Source organism: Aegilops tauschii, chromosome 1, assembly GCF_002575655.3.
Source record: "Aegilops tauschii subsp. strangulata cultivar AL8/78 chromosome 1, Aet v6.0, whole genome shotgun sequence".
In the NCBI taxonomy this organism is placed as follows: Eukaryota; Viridiplantae; Streptophyta; class Magnoliopsida; order Poales; family Poaceae; genus Aegilops; species Aegilops tauschii.
The window spans coordinates 330,220,491-330,240,662 of NC_053035.3; the positions used below are offsets into that span (position 1 = coordinate 330,220,491).

The 20,172-nt window shown below is 42.0% G+C and overlaps 1 protein-coding gene across 4 annotated transcripts; it reads right to left on the minus strand.

Moving 5' to 3' along the window:
* Positions 1-1,857: 1,857 nt before the first annotated feature.
* On the minus strand, positions 1,858-19,189 carry LOC109768018 (phospholipase D zeta 1). Of its 4 annotated transcripts, none has more exons than XM_020326748.4 (20): positions 18,466-19,189; positions 16,558-16,659; positions 14,066-14,184; positions 13,781-13,922; positions 13,485-13,652; positions 13,227-13,400; positions 11,946-12,185; positions 11,748-11,864; positions 10,379-10,518; positions 10,154-10,303; positions 9,900-10,056; positions 9,286-9,819; positions 9,053-9,163; positions 8,541-8,687; positions 8,278-8,475; positions 7,992-8,093; positions 6,958-7,089; positions 2,800-2,865; positions 2,566-2,627; positions 1,858-2,488 (listed from the first exon to the last, which is right to left on the minus strand). In XM_020326748.4, the coding sequence occupies exons 1-20, from the start codon at positions 18,748-18,750 to the stop codon at positions 2,239-2,241; spliced, it is 3,396 nt and encodes a 1,131-aa protein (XP_020182337.1). In that variant the 5' UTR covers positions 18,751-19,189; the 3' UTR covers positions 1,858-2,238. The 4 variants fall into 4 exon arrangements, with proteins under 4 accessions (XP_020182337.1, XP_073353488.1, XP_020182339.1 ...); XM_073497387.1 differs by having other exon boundaries at positions 13,781-13,951; positions 18,466-19,096; XM_020326750.4 differs by having other exon boundaries at positions 13,781-13,951; positions 16,558-16,654; positions 18,466-19,048.
* Between the last annotated feature and the right edge of the window lie 983 nt (positions 19,190-20,172).

The following is a 20,172-nucleotide window of genomic DNA, read 5'->3' on the forward strand; positions in this document are numbered from 1 at the left end:
GATCGGCCATCAGACGGGCTCCGGTCTCGAGAACTATGTGATTTTTAGTGTCAAAAAAGAGCTTGAGAAGTATGTGAAAATTTGCCAATTCTAGATTGAATGGCATTCGATTTGTGCGAACTACCATTGCCTTGGACTCTTAAGAAAAACATCACACCGTGCGCATGCATGTACTGTACGAGAGAGCGTCGCTTGCGGTGCCCAGTGCAGCTACGATATGCGCAGTGCTTGGTGACTCGTACACGCGACACCGGAAACGGAGTAAATATCTGATCTGTGCAAGTACAGGAGAACACCGGAGACGGAGTGCTACGGAAAACTCCCATCTGATCCGTGCAAGTAGCTTCTGTGGGATAGTAGGGATCTGGATCCTAAGAAGGAAAAGCCAACAAGATGGCATGGATCCACGTCGACCAACACGCGTGAGCCCACAGCGCTGCGCCCACTATATCGTCAGAATGACTAGGCAAGAAATTAAAGGACACAGCCGATGAGGCATTGAGATGAGTGGTGGTATCATAGCACTGGGTCCCGTCCCGTTCAGAGGTGCCTAGCAATCAGATCTGGCCTACATGATCAGGACACCTAGCTAGACTGGTTGGTGCTTGGCTAAAAATAGGGCACGGAAGGAGGCGACACATTCTAGACATTTCCAGTTCCACAAGCATTGATTTTCTTTTTTCTTTTTCTCTTTTTCTTTTTTGTGGCGGAGATGCAAGTTTCAATATCGACACTGACTGCCAATGGATTTGCCGAACCAGGAAACAAATTTGAGATTCCAGTGAGTGCAAGCACGAGCACATGTTTTCCCACTAAGAATTCACTGGATGTGTTAACCCAAATTTAATCTGTAATACACCTGCAGCCTGCAGGAATGAATGCATGTCCACGGCTTTCCGAAAGGATCCTTGATTCGTTTTCATCAACTATGTATTCATTAACGTTTCGTCAATTTCACAACTACGACTTCAAAACATCAGATCATTGATGTAGCTTGATCGTGCCATAAGTGTTTTCATACAAGTGCTTTCCAAGCTTTGCCCACCGAGTAGGCTTGACAAGGCACTATTGCTCAACAGTTACAAACTTAGCTCAATCGCCAAAGCAGTTAGATAAACAGTTACAAACCTAGCTCAATCGCCAAAGCAGTTAGATAAAAACTTATTTGGGTATCTGGTGAGGCGACCGTATATATACTATTGCAATTACCTACTCTCTCTGTCCGAAAATAAGTGTTTCAACTTTGTAACTCTATTACAAAGTTTTACTAAGGTTGAAACACTTATTTTGGGACGGAGGGAGTATAAAAAAAATGCAAAAGTATTATAACCTTATTACATTAGTTAAAAACGATCACGTACCCTGTGTTAGTTAAGTGCTGATGTAGCTACAAACCATTGATTATTAGAGTTGTGGGTTTGTTGGTCTTGCTGCAGGAAGCTACAAAGTTGGTTGTAGCTTGTGTTGGCTGGAGGGCATCTAGCCGACGAGCTAACTGCTAAAGTGGTTCCTTCGAGAGATGTCCAGGACTTCTGTGAGAAACCATGGGCGAAATATGGACGTAATCACACTCTATTAGGATATAGCTACATAGTATGGACGTAACCCTCGGCTGTTTCTTATTACCAGCTTCTGCCAAAACACATGCAATGACGTCTAATGATTACCGGTGAAGAGGTGCAGGGTACGTGCATCTTCATTCGTTATATCATTCATCTGGGTAAATACATCCTCATTCATAACATCACAGAAACACATCAGTTCAAGATGGGATGATTGTTCTGTCTAGAATGTACAGTAATTCTCGAGAAGATGAAACACAAGACAGCAAAGGTTTCAAAAGTCACACCGGAGAGATTAATAGTGCATACATTGCAAGGCCAACTAGAATGTACTTATTCTTCAAAAATAATTCATAATGTACAACCAAGACAGCTTTAAAGAAAGAGCCTATTCTCTGGACTGGAAAAGTGTCAACTGAACAGGGGCATTTCTCACCTAAAAAAACCAGAGCCGTCGAATGAACTAACTATATTCCTATATTCTTTGGTTGGAAAAAGAAGAATCTGAGCACGGGTAATTGCCCAAAAAGACAGAACTCCGGTGAATGGGGTATATTTGTAAACTGCCTGACGTGGCCGTATATTTTCTTCATTTCCTGTAAAAACATCTACAAGCTGGCGCCTGTACTATGTACAACTAAGGCACTGGGAGAGCAACTCTTCCATGAAAATCAACCTAATGGAAAACTTGTGGAGATGTGTAATACTCGCTTTCACTGAAATATGGTCTCAAGTCCTCTTGGCACATGAAATCCAAAGGGAAAGATACAAGGTGGCCTCTGACCAACTGCAATCTCTCCATAGGGTCGGCACCTTTGAGATCGCCATCCTGGTAGGTTTCGAGCTTTTCTTGGGCAACGCCTAGATCAATTGTAGTGTGGCCAATTTTTTCCTTCCAGTAAGCAATGCTTTGCCGAAACTGTGTCCTGTGTGGTTATTATGTTTCAGAGAATGCAACAATGGGATGAAATAATACTGAGATGAAATGGCTGTTGATAAATACCTTGAATGGATGAGATCGTTGGGAACACAAGAGAATACATCCTGGTAAATCGTGGTATTTGTCTGCCAGACATGCTCAGGTAATTCAGTAATAAGAATAAAGGAAATCAACAAAAGAATTTGCAAATACCAAATATAACGTAATTTATAGGGAACGTCCCATATGCTTAGTAATCATAGTCTTGATTCTTGAATGAACTATGACTTCAGGGTACAACATTTTTGTTTCTGTCACCTTAGCAGTGGCCATCCAGATATTTTTGAACGTTGTATCATCCATAGGATCCATGATGTGGTTAACCTGCAAGAGAAAATGATATTTTGTGAACTTGAATAATGCACGGAATTTTCTTGTTTCCTACAATAAAGAGAAGACATCCTTATCAAGCATGCTTGTGATATACCAAATTCACGTAATTTTCTTTTATCAGGTTTTAACCAAGGCGGTAGGTGAGTTTTAGCCCACACGAAGGAGGTTCGGCGCAGGATAGTTTTGATCATTTATCTATACATACATCATACAAGTGTGAACATATAAATGTTTTTAGGGATTAGGGTGTCAGTTTTGTTTCTTCGTACATTGTATCATGCCTCTATCGAGGCTTTCCTTTCTCTACCTTTGCAATGAAATGAAACGCAGATGCTTTTGCGTTTTCCAAAAAAGTATCCAAACACTCAATAAGATCCTAACTAACTAGTCTTAAGGGTTTTGCAGATTATTTCTATTCCTTGAATCAAAACTTCACATGATGTATAATACATCACTACATTCTAATATAGAAGAGACTCTTTCACACCCGCGCGCTGGAGCGGTCGATCCATCCAAAGCCAAGCACTCAGCCGACAGCCTTTTCCTTTGGGGCCCACCAGGTGGATCTGGTCATGCACATGTGGAACGGCTCGTTAACATATGAATCGCTGAGAGCCCATCAAATTAGTCAACTACTAATCTCTCCCCCCCCCCTGATTTTCAGGGCGGTGGGGCCCACTCTAAACTATCCAAACCCGCCGGTTGCTCTAAACTATCCCACCCCATCGATGCACTTTCCAAACCGGGGACCAGTCCAAAAACGAGCGTTGCCGCAGCCGCGCGTGAACTAGCATCGCCCCTCTAATATGTTCTATAAAAATATCACACAAACAACACAAAACACCATCAGACAGGCATATGCCCTTGTAGTTGTAAGAGTATCTCTACACCTTCCCTAAAACTTAACTCCCTGGATAACCTCCCTAAAATTTGAGGGCTTAAACTTTCTTGCACCTAGTTCTTCCCCTAAACTTAACTCCCTATACTTTTCATTTGCTATTTCCTCCATCCTTTTGCATACATAATTCAAAATTTGCTTATACACTCCCTATAATTCAAATGTTTCTTATAAACAATTCAAAATTTTGAATAACAACTCACACATTTCAATAACATTTCCAATTGAACGATAAGCATCAACATAGAGCATCCCAACATAGTTCATCATCAAAAGCCACCACATCCCATCCAAAAGCCACTGCATCCAACATATTTATCATCAAAAGCAACCACATCCCATCCAAAAGCCACTGCATCCAACATAGTTCGTCAAAAGCCACCGCATCCTACATTTTTCGTCAAAAGCCACCGCGAAAGCCACCACATGTAACATAAATCATGCACTCCCATTGCCACCACTACAACTACTACTACCACCACCATAGAACATCGATCTTGCCAACGAGTGAGCTGTCAGTATTGTTTTGTCTTGTTGTCCATCCCGCTTGCATCCATGAACATGATTTGGCACTCTTTGACCTCCTATTGTTCATCTCCACTTAGGTCTCGATTGCAAGTCTTTGCTCCTTGATTGCAAGCCTACGCTCGCCAGCACGCACTTTCCTCTCCTCAACATCCATCAAGTATGCCTCAGCCAAGGCCTTCGTTCTCAACCTCTCCTCCCCATCACTTTGAGCTCCATCCACCTCACCATCTTCTCTAGCTTGCGTTCGGCCGCCATCTCCTTTGATGATAGCATTAAGTTCTCCTTTGTAGGCACCAAGTGCACCATTCTTCTTCCTCTCCATCTCTTTCTCCCATCCAAACAAGAGCTAGGAGTGGGGCTTCTTCCCCTATCATATCACCCTCACCATCATCCTTGAGATCAGTGGAGACGGGGATCCTCAAATCTTAACCTTCTCGATGTTGTTTCAAAGTTCCTCCTCGCCCACTTCTCATTTATCTTGAGCACGGCGAAACAATGGTGCAAAGTGGTGAATGGCTTGTTACCAAACCACTTGCTCCGATGCTTGTATAGCTCTTGCGTGTACGGCCTATACTCATTAACTGAAACTCTACTCAAAGGCAAGTTGTTCTATTACTCAACACAACCGGACCACCGGCTGCAAAAATCTTAGATGACAATCCAACCATGAGCAAGAGAACCTTGTATGTTGGAGGGAATCAAATCAGGACACTACATGCATATTATTCCTCAATCCTTTTCCAAAAGGTTTCCTTTGTTTGATCGGCTCCAACAGTGGGCATCAAGGGAGATGTTCAACCAAGCATAGCACAAAGTCTCATCCTCCTCAGGCTCGTAGTTCACTAATCTTGTTAGCTTCTTCATAATATGCGGGTCGATCTCCTCCACTTTGGGAGTACCATTTCTCCCTCTTGGGCTTACATCCACCATAGACAAGGCAATTTCCTCGAGCCGATGGTGTTAGATTCATCGAACGCCACCTTGGAAGCAAGTCTTGTCTTCTTGGCTTTTCGCTTCGGTTTGTTCAAATGCAAAAATCCATCACCACATTTGAGCATGGCAGCTTCCAATTTGCATATCCATCACTAATTTACAATGCACCACAGAGTTTGATAAAGAAAAAAAGGGAGAAAATTACCTATCGGGCAATGTGTCAAACACCTAGCGGGCGGAATCGACGACGCTGGCATTGGTGACCTCAGTTGGTGCCGAAGGGACAATGGAGGCATAGTTCAAAAAAAGGCGGCGGGCGAGGTCCTCCGTTGAGAAATCAGCCATCTCTGGCAAGGAATCATGTCCTCAGACGAGAAATCAATCTACCCATTAAGGATTGGACCTACACAGTGAAGATTCATCCTCCCCATAGAGGATTTGACCACTCCCAAGGGGTTGAGATCCCCCAGCGAGAAATAGAGCTTCGCTGGCTGGTTGCCATGGGTGCAACAAGGGAGAGAGGAAGAGAGAGAGGTGTCGTGAGGAGGATCCCTAGAATTTCTATCCATTGTGCATCAACGAGAGGTTTTAATGAGAAGAGGATAAATGGGCCGGTGCTTTAATGGGCTAGGTCAGCCCATCTGGCTTATTTCTTCACACTGTAGTGATTGTGTACGGAACGCCTAATCGCGCATAAGCAACGCATAAGCTATCAAGGCGGAAGTAGGTGGCCAAATGCATAATTTACGCCTAGCGCTTTTTTGAACTTTGAGTGGAGGGGGCGATGGCGACGGCAGCCTTCTCCCAAACCGCCGCACCATCCTTCGACACGCCCGGCCTTTGGCGTCGCTTCTTCACTACGTTCGAGGAATGGGAGGGCGGCCAGGTGTAGAGGAGGGTGTGTGGATGGTCCAACATGGAGCTGCGCCGGGCAGCAAGACCTTGCCCTACCGTTTCCATGGCAAGAGGAGTCGGAATCGGAGGGTTCGATGGGAACAAAGACATCCATTCCCGCGGCGGAGGGCGCCAACGTCGACATCGCGCGGCGGCGGCGGGAGGCGGTTGAGCATGGAAGTTCTTAGGGAGTTGCTCGGTTGGAGTAAATTTGGGCAGGAATTGCTCAGCTCGAGGGTTAACTCCACAAATTTTAGAGGGTTAAATATATAAGGAGAAGGTCTAGGGGGTTAAAGTTCTTAGGGAGGAAGCAGGTCTTAGGGAAGTTTTTGGGTGAAGGGCTAGAGATGCTCTTAGCATTGGAAAAACAGGCTCGTAACTCAGTGACTGCTAAAGATAAGAAATGGACTGGGTGCACAAGACATACCAGGAAGCACAGACATAAAGATGGTAAACAACAGGATAAATGCACATCCTTAATCACTTCTACCTAAAATCGTGGCTTTCAGCCTAACATCCGTATGTTATGCCTCCATCTATTACTAAATTGATGTCAGTTCAGAATGTATGCGGTACAAAATAACAAATATTTGAACAAGAAAATACACACATATACTTTGACTTGTCTTGTGGAAATGATATTAGTATATTTCTAATCAGAAGTACTTCTATAACATAATAGCTAATAAGTTTTCAAATAAAAATGTGAAAAAGGATTATTAGTCAAAGGTGTATTCTAGACCATTTCGATGTCCTAAACATCTATTAGGATTTACTATTAAGAACGTTACCAAGCGCAAAGAGTGATAGCAAAAAAACATAGTCCAAACCTCTCCTCGGTGAAGGCCAAGGTGCTCCGCCCAGAGAGAAAGCCGTAGGCTGAGAGAGAATTTGCCAGCTTCCCAATGTCTTCCATCCATTTTGGAATTAACAACTTCTTTATCTTCGATGACCACAGCAATCTGGAAGTAGCAGGAGAAAAGCATCATGTAACCCACTTCCATCACCAACACATTACTTAAGTATAAGTGATTTACCGAAGACGCTAAAGGGAGGACAAGCTCCATGGAGCTCTTTATTTTGAAAAAATTGAAAATCATATTTTGAAGTTTCAAAAAATTCAAAAAAAATCACACACGTTCATACAGATGTAAAATACTCCCTCTGTAAAGAAATATAACAGTGTTTAGATCACTTATATTTCTTTATGGAGGGAGTGCATGTATAAAAATTGGAGATGGTATACATTATGGTGAGAGCTACAGAAAAAAGACGATCGTGATTTTGAAAATGATGAACAGTGTCTGTACTGTTCACTATTAAAAATGCACGAACTTGTCTTTTTTGTGTAGCTCTCACCATAATGCATCATCGTCAAACTTTACACACATGTAAAACACATCCATATAAACGTTTATGATTTTTTTCCAGAATTTTTTGGAACTTTACAGAATGTGATTTTTGAATTTTTCAAAAAAAAACGAGCTCCATGGAGCTCGTCCTCCAAAATGCCCTACTCATGATTAAAACATTACTTAGTTATAAGCGATTTACACATTTACTTAGTTACAGGCAATTTACACATTGCTTAGGTATAAGCGATTTGCTGTTGACTAAATACAGTTAACAATGCAGAAAATACCTGCCACGAAAGCAAAAAAATAGTACTCTGGTTAGAAGTTAGCCTACTCTTAAAAGTGATAGGAAGCTGAAATGAAGTGTATTTTTATAACCATTTTAAATGTTGCATCGGCTCTACATTGCAGAATAAGGACTGTTGACCGAATTCAATCTTATAAAACAGGACCAGCATACAAAATACACTGTGCATTATATACAGAAAAGGAATCTGAGAAATACATACCTCAGAATCCCTTGATCCAAGCAAGCTTCTATCATTTATGTTAGCTGAACCAATCAATGCAATGCGGTCATCAATGATCATTAACTTGCTGTGTACATAAATCTGGAAGGCAGACCGTGTTAAAAGGAATTTATGTGATAAATAGTAAAAAAGCATCGTGGCAACAAGCACTACAACGACATTGGCTTGTTATATCATAAACAAATATATGGAAGCCAAATGAACAAGATTCGGCACCCTGGAGGGACACAAAACATGCTCCCAGACTCAAAAATATTGACATTACCTGGCTAGTAACCACGGGACCTCCATCAGTTAGCCTACCATGTGCTCTGAGACCATGAAAGGAAATATAGTCATGGGCCTTAAGACCAATCACATCATACAGATTCTGCAGTATCGAATTAGGGCCTCTACAGATAGTCCGGTACTGCCAGTGCATAATTGCCCTCACAGATGCAGCTCCACCATCATCAATGCCTCCCTACCATGAGATTATTTCAGTAACAGAGAAACAGCACAATCCGTATTCCTGTAGCAGAAAATTACCTGAAAACCCGGTAAAAGGGGTATAACGATGATGGCTTTAAAGCGCTTTTTCTCTCTCTCTGCTCGAAGTATACGCCTGTACAATGCTTCCAACACACGGTTTTTAATTGTGTCATCCCCTGAAAGGCCTGATATGAAAAACTGATTCTGCAAAAGGCCAACCAAAAGGATGTTTAGATAATATGCCAGTATACTTACAATTCACTCGTAAAAAACACTCTGATTACAAACTTTAAAATGTATGTGTAAAATGTGATATTTTTGTTACGCTGCAGAAAATGAATCATCTAAATCACACTAATCACCACAAATACATAGAAATAAGAAAGTAACAAGAACGCATGGTGAATATCACTTTACATTATTAACCAGTATTCACTCTGTAAAAAAATGCAGGATGACAGTTTAAATTGAAATGCAAAAATGTCTTATATTTGTGAACAGAGGGAGTAAAAACTACTGACAATTTGAATTGGGTTTACTTGTTAAAAGTTCAAACAATGAATACAGACCTCAATGTATACAAAGTGTTCTGCCTTTTCAATTAGAGAAAAGTAGGCATTGTGGATACTTCCTTCAATTTGAGTGGTTCCAGCTGACCATTGACCAACACTTCTAATAACCTGAGCAAAAACATTGAAAAATTAAATAAAATGGAGATATGCAATGCAATTGATATACATGAACCTCATTCCTCAGTTTCACCAAATATTTTGAAATCTATTGCATAGTACCAAAACACTACCTGACAACGACAAGTTGCCCTTGGTCCAACTTGCCCAATGTCAAGTACTGAAGCAACTTGATCTCCTTGCTCCTGCCTCTCCCACCATTTCTTATCCATGTGATGCCTATCTTCTTTCGGTGAATCAAAACGCCTAATAGTTGCAGACTCCGGGGAACTGAGATTGTCTACAAAACCTCTCATAGGTAAATCCTGACGAGAAGCATCGAATTTTGCCTTTCGGTTGAGCAAAGGCTGTTTGAAGCCTGTTTTGTTTGCGTTATCAGCCTGGTTAATGTCAAAGCCAGTCATCGCTAAATCTCCATCAGGCAATGCCTGAGGTTCAAGCTCTTGAGGTAAAAGTAATGGAACGTCCTGACTTGATGCACTTGATGCCAAGGAGGCTGTCTTTTTAACATCAACATTCTCATCATGATTTTGCTTACCCTCAGCCTCACCATTTGCTTCTTTACTTCTGCCCTTGTAATGTGGAATTACCATGTGGTGATGAGGCATCAGCAACGGAATTGCTTGCTCATTTGGAGCTTTATTCCTCTGGGAAAAGTGACAGTAAATTTACAATAAAAAGTGGGCAAACGCTTTCTCTGATGAGCAGATCAATGGAGCAAACTAACCTTTGAGTAATTCCAGCGCTGGACAAAATGCCTTGCTACATCCCGACAAGGTGGACCGTACAGAGCACACTGGACGTCATGCCATGGCATACGAGGATATTTAGTACGGTCAAGTTCATCTTTTGCTGAGTCCTCCCAAGAATTCGGCTCAGATTCCCTTATGTACAAGAGATTAAATTTAGGTATATTTACAAAGGAAGCATATGGGAAGTTCAGAATATCTAAAGCTAAGGATGAAAGATTAAATTACTTACCTAGGGTTGTAGTAGTCTTTCCCTGGCCATATCGTAGAAGGAACATCGGTAACTTTGTGGTCAGGACTATCATAGCGACCAAAGCACAGATCAAGTCCTCCAATATAGCAGACTTGATTATCGACAATCACAATTTTCTCATGATGTGACCTTAAAGTTAATAAACAATTAAATTGTTAGAGTTTCCCCAATAACATAGCAAAAAGTTGAAAAAATCAGCCGTACCACAAGTATACACCACTTGAGAAATGATCTGGGTAGCGCAGAACTTTAACATTCTCATGAATGTTAAGTAGCCTGTTTTTACTGTACAAGCTATTAATTTTCAAGGCAAGAGCAACCTCCTTATACATTAGAATGTAAATCTGCAAAAGAAAGTACACAATTCATTAGTTAGTAATTATCAGTTTATATCAACAATCAGATATTACTTCATGCTAAATAAATATGGCACAAAGTCAACTTAGGGCCCGTTCGGACTGCAGGTTTCTAAAACAAAGCAACAGGAAAAAGTGTAGGATCGGGGATGAGGCATAAGTGCAGAACATAGGATCAGAAAACAGTGAAAACAGGCCGATGTGTAAAGTAGTATGCTATGAATATTTTATTGCCCGTGATAGGTTCTTCTACCGAGCTGGCTCCATGCAACGATTTTTTATTCGGCGAGCTAACACCTTGCCTCGAGCTTCCACGCGAAAACAAGAGCTTGGAGTGGATTTTCTTTTTCCCTTGAAATCTGTACGGAACTGCAGGAATCAAAACCTTTCCTCCATTTTGCTGTAGAGCTTTCCTTCAACCCGAACACACCAAGTGCATAAAATCCTGTAGGATCCGATTCCTATAATTTTTCCTGAACTTCGAACGCACCCTTAACTTCTTCAACAGTAATCCCTCTATTTATCTAGAAGTTTCCATATAAAAAATATATATATACCCACGTAAGCAAGTTTTTATTCTTAGTCTCCGATGCACGTCTTTGACTATGACTTTATCATCATGTACTAGCCAAAGAAAACTATCAAGGAAAATCCAATGACAGTATTTTCCTGTCTATAATACTGTATACAGGAAAAATAAATAAAAACATTCAATTATTCGCATATGGGACCTGTACATGAATGGTATTTATGTCGAAAGATGTTTTGCAAATCATATTGCCTATGGGTTGCAAAATATCTTCTGCGGTCTCAACATCAATGGTAATGAGTAGCTTATCACTTGCAGCATACACAAAAAGTAAGTAAGGATGAGAATGCATTCTGCTCAAAAAAGGATGAGAATGTATTGAGAGCAAAGAGGCTAAAATGACGGGGTATTTTCTACATACTGCCCAACTTGTGGAGGTGTTTTTGTATTCTTGTTTGACCTTGTGAGGTCAGAATAAACGTTTATAATACAAATGAGATGTCTTCAGATGATTATACTTGGGATAACTTATGAAGCAGCATATTTGCCAAAGTATATGATATAGAAATCTCCAACTCATGGATTGACATATATAACTACAAGTGGTGACGATGATAGTTCAAATATCACACACTTCATGAGTTCACCTAGCAAGTTCTGATTAGAAAATATAAAGCAACTACAATACCTGCACACCCTGCTTCGCTCTTGCTTCCAGTAGAGCATCAAGCCTAGATGACCCATGATGTTCGAAGGGACGTCGGAGATACAATTCTGGGCAGAGCCACCAGCCAGCAATAAATATCTGGATCAAATTTCAATTATCTTAGACTTATGTACGATGGCAGATACATTCCTGTCGAGTAACTGGAAATAAAAAATAAACCTCGGATTTAGCATGCTCAATCGAGGAAGCAATTGCTTCAAATCCAGCTTGCCCATCTATAAACCACTGTGCCATACTCCCATCTTCCAACAGGCCTCTTGGTGGTGCAAATGAACCAAAGCGATGAGGGTAACACCAGCCCTCTGGAGGTTGTCTAGCAGCATTGATTGCAGTAACCCAATCCTTAACCTTAGACGAGCTTTTTGTTCGTAACTTAATTGTCCGGCCACCAGAGGATACCTTTCACCAGTGAATAGCATCAACAGATTCAGGCTTGACAGAATATTGGCTACCAATTATCTTGCTAACTCTAAAAAAGGTTGCCAACTGCAAGTTTTGGCATCGGCTTGCCTAAACATTGTCTAGCCAAGTTTTGGTAGCAAATCAACCATGCCTCAAATTTGTACTACCAGGTTCATTGGGAATTTGTGCTGCTTTTTATGAGTGTATGCAATATAAGTATTTAACTACAGAAGTACTCCATAAAAGAGCAACAAGCTTCTGCAGTCTTTTACGCGATAATGCCACAATCTCATGCCTTCACTAAACATATCAACTTATTCAAAATGGTTGTGGAATAACAATAAATTTTGTATCACAAGGGGAAGCGATAGAGACAAATTAATCTCATAAAGTGATAAATATCACATGTTAACTACAATTTCCTGTTCCAAGTCTCATACTAACAGCTAAAACAGTGTCACTCTTACAACAGGATGTCAATTTAACAAGACTCGACATTCAGCTATACATCCAGATGTTACAGACGAATGTTCATTAAGATCTGTACCACAAAGGCAGACAGTAACAATCTAGTAAGGCTCTTTTTGGCATTCAATGGCTATCCAGAAGCAATTATAGTATTCTACCGTTAGATAACTATTTGATAGCATCTTCGTTAGACCCATAACAGCAAATTTATGAGTACATTTTAGTGAATATTTCTGTAAATAACTAAACTTCATAAGGCAGCACTAGAAAACACAACAACCACACAATGGCCATAACCGACATTTCCCGTGTAACTTCTTCAACTGCTCATAAAATTTTGCAGCAACTTATGTGGTACTTTCGAAAGATGGCTAGACATACTTGATATTACAGAACTAATAAAGTTGGTAGGCCCGAGATAATGAGACATGGTATTTCTTAATTTGTAGCCCAGTAAAGTTGCTTCTGGTAAAATGTGTTGAATTTGCATGGACTTTGTAGCAATTGCACGAGGTCATGTCAAACAAATATGCTAAGTGAACACAGGAAATTAAAATATGAAAAGTGCACCTGGAATCCAAAATGCAATGGGTTGCGTTCTTTGATCTCCTTTGCTAGAGAGATTTGACCTTCTCCATTTATATCCATATGTGGCAATGCGTCAAAAATAATGACATCCAAAAGCTTTGGGTCAAAAGGATCTTTGAGTAAAGCCAAGAATCCTGGCTTCAGGACAACCCAAACCTATTGGCAAAACATTCAATTGAATATATCAGATACAATGATAACAAAATAGCAAACTTGAACAACAAAAATTCTGCTTGATACCTTTTGCCAGCTGCTCTTGCAACAACTAAACAATCCACATGAACAACATTTCTCCTTATGGCCCTTCTGAATTTTTGGCAAGTGGCCAATTGAAACATAATCTTCTTTTAGCTTAGGCCCGTATTCCGGCAAAAATGACAAACATGATACCTCCAAAAATTTGCAAACCTGCATTTTTTGAAGAGTTTTAAGACTAGGACATAAATTAAGAATATACAACATGGGTTGCTCTGATGGGCTTTTTAATGCTTAATAACTGCTGGAATTGACAAAGTGGATGTACAAAGGACTTGTACCTCCCGTGAGTTGACAATATCCAAGTTTCCAAAAAAATGGTTAAGATATTCTTGCATGGCAACTTTTGCTCGGTCAGAAATTGAGTGTTGGCGTCCAAGAGCTGGTCGAATGACGGGCAAAACAGCAATTGAAGGAACATTTCTGCCACAACAGGTTCAGTGTCTTGCTTACTGCATGCATGGGATAACATATGGAGACTCAACTGCTCTAAATCAACTTTTGGGGTTTTACAAAGTATCTGTACATCAGTCATTCCAGCTTCATGAATATAAAAAGATGTTTACCTATTTCTGATGGAGCTTTCATCGGGTTGCGAAGGAACATTTACGTCGTCCACTTCATCCTCATCATGTACTACCGGCATATGATCCCCAATTCCCAAATTTTGGAGCCATTCTTTGACCTTAAATCACAGTATATAAAGATCAACTCAGTGCTCTAGGATTTAAGTGGATTATTTTCCATCATACTGACAGTTATCCAAGTGTTAACTGATTTAGGGTGGCAGAATTCAATAAAAGAGAGTAAGAAGGCATGTGAGAAAAAAATATGTATTGAACTTCCTTGTTTGCAGTATCATATTAGAGAAACTTTTTTGAACTCATTAGATAATTTGAGAACAAAAACTTGATTAACTGGTAAAAAAATGTGTATCTGGATACACTAAGCAGGCTAGGAACGATAGCACGCAAAGAACCACGAGTTTCAAATTGTTCCTTGTTTCCTAGCTTACACAATCAATGTCAACTCTCAGTTTTGTTGATGTCTGAAACCACGCAATAATCCAAACAACCTAATCGAATTCACTGGATACATAATGGATGTCCTATATTCCCTCCTATTTTCAAGCACATATTTGTTCCTCCCTCACCTATTGTTGCTTCTTTTGTACGAATGACATTGCTATCATAACTTGTGAAAACTAAATGGGCCTACCTCGTTTGAGTTGATGTATTGTTTCACATGTGTTTGTGTGCGTGCAGCGGCAGTGGACTATTATGCCCCCGAACACTTGTATATATGTCGTTTCTCCTCTTATCCTCTTATGCTGCGTTTGGATGTCTGTATTGGGCCATCGAATTGGATTTGCTACTAGGCTACCCCCAATACAGGTGTTTGGATGTACTCTGAAACAACAGACGGAAACGGTAACGAATACAGAGCAGTTTTCGCTCGCACGCGCCCACTCCTCGCGGCAATTTGAAGGGTTGCACTTCCGAATTCGGCCATATTGACTCAAGCCCGCAAAAGAAAACGTTTCGGGCCTTTTTTCGTTCCTTCGTCCCTCCACCACGGAAGACAGAAGGACCGGGAGAGGACGGCTGCGCCCAGGCAGATCGAAGGCGGCGCAGGTCGACGCCCTTCTGTCTTCCTCCGCCGCCAATCCTTCCCGTTTTCTCCGGCCATGCTCTCCGCGGCCAGATCCCATCTGACCTCTCTTGGTCGCGTCTGCAGTCCCCTCTGGTGCCACCCCATACCTTCCTCCCTGACACTACGGTGGCCCACCACTGGAGCCCATCTCTTCTACCTCAGGCCTTCTCAGCCGCCCCATCTTGTCTAGCCGCAGTGGCCCTCACTGCCGCTGGAACCGGCAAGAACAACACGGGCCCCCTTCTTCCTCCACCATTCTTCCCTACCTCCTGGTCCTCCTCTGCCCAGCTAGCCACAACTCAATTTCTTCTTCTTCCCACCCCTGACCTCTTGTTCTCATTCATTTGCTAATCACCAATGTATCCTCTTGCAGGTTTGGCCTAATAATTTGTGTTTTGCTTTTGCATCAATATTATATGGTGTCGTCCTGGATTTCTAGAATAATTGGTTTCCTTTTTTTGCTATATAATCATCCAATTATAGTCACACATTATACAACTTCTATTTTGATGCATATACTAATGTTGCTATGCAATTCCATAGTTTGACATCCAAACATGATTTCGTATTGAAACCTCAGTAGGATCCCGTGAGCCAATTCAATTAACACCCAAACAATCGAATTCGTATTCATGTCCATTACAGTTTCGCAGCTGAATTGGAATTGAAACGAATACAATACGGAGGCCTCCAATACAGACATCCAAACACAACGTTGATGAAAGATATACAAAAGCTTTTTGCACTTTCTCTATAAAGAATGGATCTATTTCAGTATGAAACAACATTACTCAACTTAGGACACAATAGGAATACAATAATTATATAGTTTGTTACTCCCTCTGGCACTATCCACTACTAGTAAGGTACACGTGCATTGCACGCATGAGATTTGGCAACCAAATTATGAATAAATACCACATTATAGCATGTAAACTTTGAGTCATATATGCATGATGTAGATGTTCGTTTAATTCTTATAGTTCATCTCATTCAAAATCAATTAGTTTTTATAAAAAAAGCTAATCTATTTTAAGATTCGTGGAATTGTGCGTTGTCAAGCATAAAGTAAAAAACAAATAATGGCAATTCATCTAGAAATATAAATTGGGCAATTATGATACGGAAGATTCTAGAACAAAGGAGAAGTGCTTGTGTTTTGAGGTTTGTGCATTATGCTTAAGTTCAACCATGGAGTCTTCTAGATTGTACATGTGGCAAAATCTAGTGGAATGTAGATGATATCCAACGGCCAGTAGTGCTCGGATTTGCCATCTCTGCACCGTCGGATTGGCTTCATCCAACGACCATCTTTCAAAGTTATTCGCACACTATATAGGGGTATAGATATATTGAATTCTAGTTCTAAAAGGTCGACATTAATCAAGATAGCCGTGTAACCAACCTGTTCCTGCTTCTCGTGGAATTCTTCAAGAAATTCACGTCGCTTCAATGCAAAGTGTAGATAGAGAACCTGTGAAGCTTTCTTAAAAAGACGCCACCTAAACTGATAGAAGTAGTGAACATTATTTAGTCCACATATGACACATCTGTATTTAATGGAATAATAACAACAGAACACATATTAGGAGGGAATAGGCATCAGAAGAAGCAAGTACTCCCTCTGTAAAGAAATATAAGAATGGAATAATAACAAAAGAACACATATTAGGAGGGAATAGGCATCACAAGTAGCAAGTACTCCCTCCGTAAAGAAGTATAAGAGCGTTTAGATCACTAAAGTAGTGATCTAAACGCTCTTATATTTCTTTACGGAGGGAGTACCTATTTGGTTAAATACCTAACGAAAAATCATGATTTTCGCTAGGTATTTGAGCAAATACAAACACTAGGTAGCAAGAAATTCCAGGGCACATGTGTCCCATGGGTTCCTTCTCTATTGACAGCTTAGTGTTTGCTCGTGCATTTATGAACATGTGCACTTGTACGATGTATCATTAAGTTCTATTAACTTTGAACTTAATACAAACTTATGCTCCAGATAGTACCCTACTGCATGTTAAGGTATCTGATGCAAAAGGTAGCAGAATCTGTTTTCACAACCTGTTGACCACTAAATCATGCACCAAATTATTAAGGAGTAAGGACAGACAGGTCAGCAATCAACACTACGGTTATTTTGTAATGTAAGGGGTCAAAATGGTTGAAATATATTAATTTAGGATGCATTCCTCTGATATACAAACTGATGCAAGTATCAGTTATTAGCCATGCATGTCCTGCAATTTCTTTAATATCTTCTAAAGAATCAAGTTCTATGTCTGAAATTGGTCAATCCTAGTCAAAAAGACGTGTAAGCGCTAAATAATCATCCAAGAACCCAAGAAGGACAGGAGTGGTTATTTTTGTCCAAGAACTTGAGACGAGATGCCTACCGCTGACATGGAACGTTAGAAGTTATTGGGTAAACAAAAAAGTTTTCCATAAGAAGTTGGCACATTTTACATCACGAATCCTTTGTACTCAATAAGGATAACAACAGCTATCCATGAAATTTTATCTGAAAGCCCAGTTCATGAAATAGACGCAGTCCTAAGTTTTTGTAACCAAATGAAAACTCAGCACTTTCAGCAAATTTTATAAGGAAGAAGAAAATCACCAAAGTTCTAGTTAGTAGTTTGTGAGCGAGTATTGGCACAATGTTGCACTTGCACCTGCGAGGGTAGCTCTTACTATCCAAATTTCATATACACGTCCAGCTATGAGACACCAAACATGTCCATGGACATTCTGAACGTAAACCCATCATTGCTAATTAGCCTGGGCCATCGTTTCAGAAGAAGAACTGAAACTGTGCTTACCCGAATCGCATTTGAGCCAACAAATAACCTGACGCAATTTCATACTTGGAGGCCTTGCCTTCTAACACCAAACCATGAAGGTCGAGCACCCGACAACGCAATAGGCACACCCTACTAGCAATGTCATCAGTCAGAGAAAATTGAATATAACAATTCAAATGCTCGTGTTCATGTCCTGCTATTAGCATACTGGATTACTGGCCACTCAAATCAACTGATGGCGTGAAAACCTAGAACCAAACGAAGCAATTGAGGCAACAACCAGAAGCGTAGCTACAACGACAGTAAGTGCTGTCTAATTAAACTGGGGCGCCTAACTTGATCATAGATTTTGGGCACGCAAAATTTCGGACTAATCAGCAGCATCGCAGGACATCGAATTCGCACGACTTCCCAGGAACCCGAGCAGAGTCGGGCATCACCGATGGGAGGTACGAAATGTTCGGAATCGTAAACCGGAGAAGAGGGGGGACACAGGAGGATCCGCGGACCTGCTTGTAGTTGATCTCGATGGTGTAGGAGAGGAGCATGGGGGTGATGTCGCCGGCGTCGGGGCGCGAGACGGAGAAGATGGTGGCGCGCGGGAGCTCCTCGAACACCCGCGTGGCCTCGGACAGCCGGAACGACGCCGACGCCGCGAGGACCTCCGGCCGCCGCGCCGGCGCCGACGGCGAGGACGAGGACGAGGCCGACGCGTCCCCCTCGGCGGCGGGCTCCGGCTGCATCCGCTCGTACCGGTGGCCGTGGCGCTCCGCCGGCAGGCGCTCCATGTTCATGGAAGCTTCGCGAAGGGGAACAACAGGTCGGACGGGGCTCGTCCGATCTGGCTGGACGGCGAATTTCCCCGGGTTGTAATGCCGATTTGGTTGGTCTCCTTCGGGGTGCGGGAGTGGGCCGGCAGGAAAGAAGGGGCGGAACGCGAAAAGGACGTCAAATTTCCAGGTTGGACTGCCGAATTGGACGAGGAAAATTACAAAATCCAGGAACGCGGCCGGGAGAACGGGGGAATTCTCAAATCAAAAGGAACAACGGAAGAACATGGAGGAATTCGGGCTTGGGGGACGGGAGAATCACGGAGCGTCGTGTGTGGGACCGGCTTGGGCAGGTGCACGCGTCGGTCTTCCACGGACGCCGGGAGAAGCAGCACCTTTCCAAACTTTTTTTTTTCTTAAGCTAACCTTTCCAAACTTCGGTGGAGTCGGGACCGGTGGAAACGGACAGCAGGTCGGCAAAAGACGTACAATAACTTATTGCCACGGGCCCATTTGAACATACAGACAGATAATATAGTACTCTAAAAGAACAAGTGAAATAGTGTAGTTAGAGCATCTTTGATTCGCAGGATTTTCAAAACGCGGGAATAGGGAAACAGTAGGTAGAGTAGCATGCCATCTGCACTATTACATGATTGTGGGGACGTTCGATTGTGCACATGAAAACTGATTGTGCACATGAAAACGGAGGATTATTTCAAAGAAATTGGAGTACTTGAAAAACAATTCCTATAAAATCCAGTGCAGATGAATGCTAAAGAAAATTTCTTATGGTTTGACATCTTACAAATCAAACAAAGCACATAAAAAAATCCCAAGTGTTACAATCCTCCAAAAAAAAATTCACAAATCCTTTGAATCAAAGATGCCCTCATTTCAGTGGTCACCTGAAACCTACCCCCTTGTCACCCTCCTCTAGCAATACAAGAGTGAAAACCTTCCAGCTTCCACCGCGCCGCCTCCCTCCCCTTCATCTCCCTCCTCTCGACGCCATCTCAGCGAAGTCATGCGGGTTCCGGTGACTGGGGGCATCTCTCCTAGATGCATCTCCTGCTCATGAGTTGGCCCTCGGGGCGGTGCGGTTGTGGTGCTGCAGTGGGGGGCTAGGCCAGGGTGGTGGCTGCCCCTCAGCATGCGGCGAAGGCACTTGTGTTGTGGCATGGCAGTGCGTCACGGTGAACGTGCGGAGGTCGCGGTCAGCACGGACGGTTTGGGCCAAATCTAGGATCAAGTGGCCATGGCCTGGGCAGCGGAGGTCGTAGTGGAAAGGTGGTCAGCTGTGCTGGCTACAGGTTGCGGTGCGCATGGTGGTGCTCGTGCACCTTATGATCAAGCAGTCCAGATGTGGGACAGGGGCGGGCTGTGTGAGATGGTGGTCACGGTGGTGGTGAGGGTGCACCTGGCTTGTGTGCTCATCCTAGCGGC